This window comes from Pediculus humanus, genomic scaffold (assembly GCF_000006295.1).
Source record: "Pediculus humanus corporis 1103172107387 genomic scaffold, whole genome shotgun sequence".
Taxonomy (NCBI): Eukaryota; Metazoa; Arthropoda; class Insecta; order Psocodea; family Pediculidae; genus Pediculus; species Pediculus humanus.
The window spans coordinates 32839-36361 of NW_002987013.1; the positions used below are offsets into that span (position 1 = coordinate 32839).

The window sequence follows — 3523 nt, forward strand, 5'->3', positions numbered from 1 at the left end:
TTTTTTTTTTTTATTATCAAAATTAGGTTTTTTTTTCTTTCTTCTTATCTAAAAGCTCAACTATGATTTTAAAATAAATAATCAAAGGGGAAAAAAAAGAAAAAAAATGAAAATAATAAATTTAGGCATTAAATATTTTTTTTATGGAAAAATCTGTATGTGCATTTCAAAGAAAATTTCCAACTTGAATTTTTTACAATTAATATTAAAATATTTTTCTATTTGAAATTTTTTTAAATAATAATAATAATAATAATAAACATTCGAAATTATGAAGAGCAGAAGTAAAAGATTTATGTATTTAACTCAGTTACCAATAATTGAAGAAGAAAATTTTAGCGAAATCAATGACGATGGAAATGATATTTTATTTCCTAATCCGGATGTTAAAAATAAATATCTTAACCGGAAAACTTTTGATATACTTATAAAAAATAAATTTAAAAAAAAAGGTTCTAAAAAAAGACAATGTAATAATGAATTGCAAAAAGAAAATAAAGAAATTCCATTATTATCAAAATATACTTCTTTGACTAATATCGGGTCATTAATAAATCCATACATAAAACAAACTCAACAAATGTGGGAAACTAATTTTGGAAAAAAACTATTAAACGGAAAAGATTATTTTCAGGAAAATGAATCAGATTTTAAAATTTTACATAATAATCCTTTTGCTACGAATCAAGAAGAGGTAATTAATGGTGATTCAAATACCAAAAAATCATTTTTAACCGAACCTAATAATTTAATTCAATCTAATAAAATATATTTGGAATCAAAATTTAATGAGAGAAATGAGGAAATGGAAAATTGCGCCATTGAAAAAACTAAAACGAAAAAAATTAAAAAATTTAGTACGTACAGAAATTAATTTAATAGAAAAATCTATTTGTACTTTCTAATTACTATTATTATTATTTATAGGGAAAAAGACAATGAAAACAGTTGGCAAAAGTGAAACGACAAAACCGAAAAATAAAACAAACGTAGTTTTAAATAAAAATGATAATTTTGTTAATATTAAAAATAATAATGAAATTGTTAATGGTAAAACAACTCAACAAGAACCAATAGATAATAAAATAATGCAAAATATTGAAAGTCGAGGAGTTAAAGTAAAAACAGATTTATTACAATCTGATGTATTATTGTCTGATGCCACGACTTGTCCAACGAGTTTAAATAATAAAAACCAAAGATTTTTATCAAAACATATAAGAAGCATATTGGAAAATTCAATGGAGAAACTCGAATGTAAATTTTGCAAAGAAACTTGTACGAATTTAAATGATTTAATAACGCATCAAAAAACTCATAGAAAACAAACGAATGTTTGTATTATTTGTGATAAAGTTTTTAACGAAACCGTTCATTTTATACATCATATGATGAATACTCATGAAAATGTCGTTGACAAATCAAATTCATTGAAAAAAAGTAAAAAATATTTTTCTTCGCAGAAAAAAAAAAAAAATTAATACGTCACAATAAAAAAATGTCGTTTTAACAACGGTTTTTAAAAATATTTTCTATTATTATAGTTTGGATAAACTTTTAATTTTTTTTTTTTTTTTATTCGAACCTTTTTTCTTTTCTTTTTTTTTTATAGAAAAATTTTTCTTTTATTAATATTTTTTTAAATTATATTTATTCCAATATAAATGAATTAAAAAATTAGTTAATTAAATTTATTTTCAAATTAATATATATAAAAATAAGAACTTAAAAAATTTGTAACAGAAAAAGGAAAAATAATTTTGTCAAAGGAAAATTTTTATAAATGATTAGTTGGTATTTTTCACTATGTTAAATTTCTTATTAATATGAAGCCATTCAATAATAATAATATTATTATTAATTATAATTTATTTTTATTTTCATTTATTAATTTTTTTTTTAAATGGGTATCCTGCGAAAAAGACATTACAATTAGTGTTGGACCCGGAAGCAAAGAATGTTTTTATCAAACATTAAAAATTGATCAAGTTTTGGATATAGATTATCAGGTGATTAAATGATTAATTAAAATTACACAAAAGGAAATGTTAATTGTGTAATTATTACTTATTTATGAATGAAAATTTTATTTTATTCACTTTAAATTTTATTAATCGATGATAGATTTTAATATGGAAATAATTATGAAAACCCCTACTGATATTATTTTTTTAGGTAATTGATGGCGGTCAGGGAGCTCTTGATATATCATTTTATTTAATGGCACCAGATAATAGAATAATTGTTGCCGATTACAAGAAGACTGATAAATCTCACAGGTTTATTATTAAAATAAACTGTATTAAATATTTTCAAAAAAAAATATGTACTAAAATGTTTTTGTTTTTTTTTTGGATAGAATCAATATTAACGAAGAAGGAGATTATAGAATTTGTTTTGATAATAGTTTTAGTAGTTTTAATGCTAAAACTGTTTATTTTGAATTAATTATTGAAGGAGAAGATGGAACTGATGTAGATATTGAAGATGCTTTAAATAATAAAATTGCAAATGAAGAACAATACGAAATGACAATGCAAGATATCGAGGTTAAATAATTAAATTAAAATGATAAATGATTAAAAAATTTTTAAACAACTCCATTTCATTATAATTATTTTATTTTGTTTTTTTTTTTTGTTTTAGAATTCTGTTAAAAAAGTAAAATCTCACTTGTTAAAAATTAGACATTTACAAGAATCGTTTCGAGCATTTGCCACAAGAGATAAAAACATTTTAGAAGGAAATGTTTCGAAAATTAATTCTTGGTCTCTTTTTCAAATATTAATTATGCTCTCTGTAGGATTTGTACAAGTAATTATTATAATTTCTAATTAAAATGATTATTTTTTATTTGTTTGAAAATGTATATTAATATTATTTATTAATTTCAGGTAGTTATGGTTAAAAGTCTTTTCGATGAAAAGTCAAAATTTCATAAAATATGGAAAAAAATTGAAAGTTGACAAAAATTTTCCATCATTTTTTCTATAATATTTATATAAATGTGCCATAAAATAATTTATTTTTTTAATTTTTTTTACAATTAATGTTTTCCTTTAAATAAGTTTTCTTCAAAAAAAAAAAAAAATTTAATAAGAAGGTTTTTTTTTTCTTTGATTTTTTATTCTTAGAAAGTTATAGTGTTTGATTTCATTTAATATTAGTAGCTTTAATTAAAAATTAAAAGTTTTTAAGTTGCCAAAGATGATTCCATAATAAATTTTTGTGTGTATTTTTTGTTTTTTTTATTAATATGTAAACTATTTATAATAAAAAATTAATTGAAAGGCAATAAAAATTTAATCATTAAATTCCTTTGTCTTATTTCAAAGGAAAATTTTTTTTTTGTACAAACAAAACAATTGAATTTAGGAAATTAAAGCCGGTTAAATTTTATTAAAAAGTCAATTTAGTAATAATTTAAACATTTTAATTTGAAACAATATATTTTCTAAATTTATTCATATAATCAAATACAAATTTTAAAACATAATTATGTACGGGGGGGAGGGGGAGGAAG

The 3523-nt window shown here is 20.3% G+C and overlaps 2 protein-coding genes across 2 annotated transcripts; both read left to right on the top strand.

Moving 5' to 3' along the window:
* Nucleotides 1-271: 271 nt before the first annotated feature.
* Nucleotides 272-1561, top strand: Phum_PHUM040370 (uncharacterized protein; the record flags this gene model as incomplete). The annotated part of the gene is made up of 3 exons (XM_002423106.1): nucleotides 272-857; nucleotides 928-1440; nucleotides 1545-1561. The coding sequence occupies 3 exons, from the start codon at nucleotides 272-274 to the stop codon at nucleotides 1559-1561; spliced, it is 1116 nt and encodes a 371-aa protein (XP_002423151.1).
* A 265-nt stretch (nucleotides 1562-1826) lies between these two features.
* Phum_PHUM040380 (t1/st2 receptor binding protein, putative) lies at nucleotides 1827-2966 on the top strand (the record flags this gene model as incomplete). The annotated part of the gene is made up of 4 exons (XM_002423107.1): nucleotides 1827-2009; nucleotides 2176-2244; nucleotides 2647-2799; nucleotides 2895-2966. The coding sequence occupies 4 exons, from the start codon at nucleotides 1827-1829 to the stop codon at nucleotides 2964-2966; spliced, it is 477 nt and encodes a 158-aa protein (XP_002423152.1).
* Nucleotides 2967-3523: the final 557 nt, after the last annotated feature.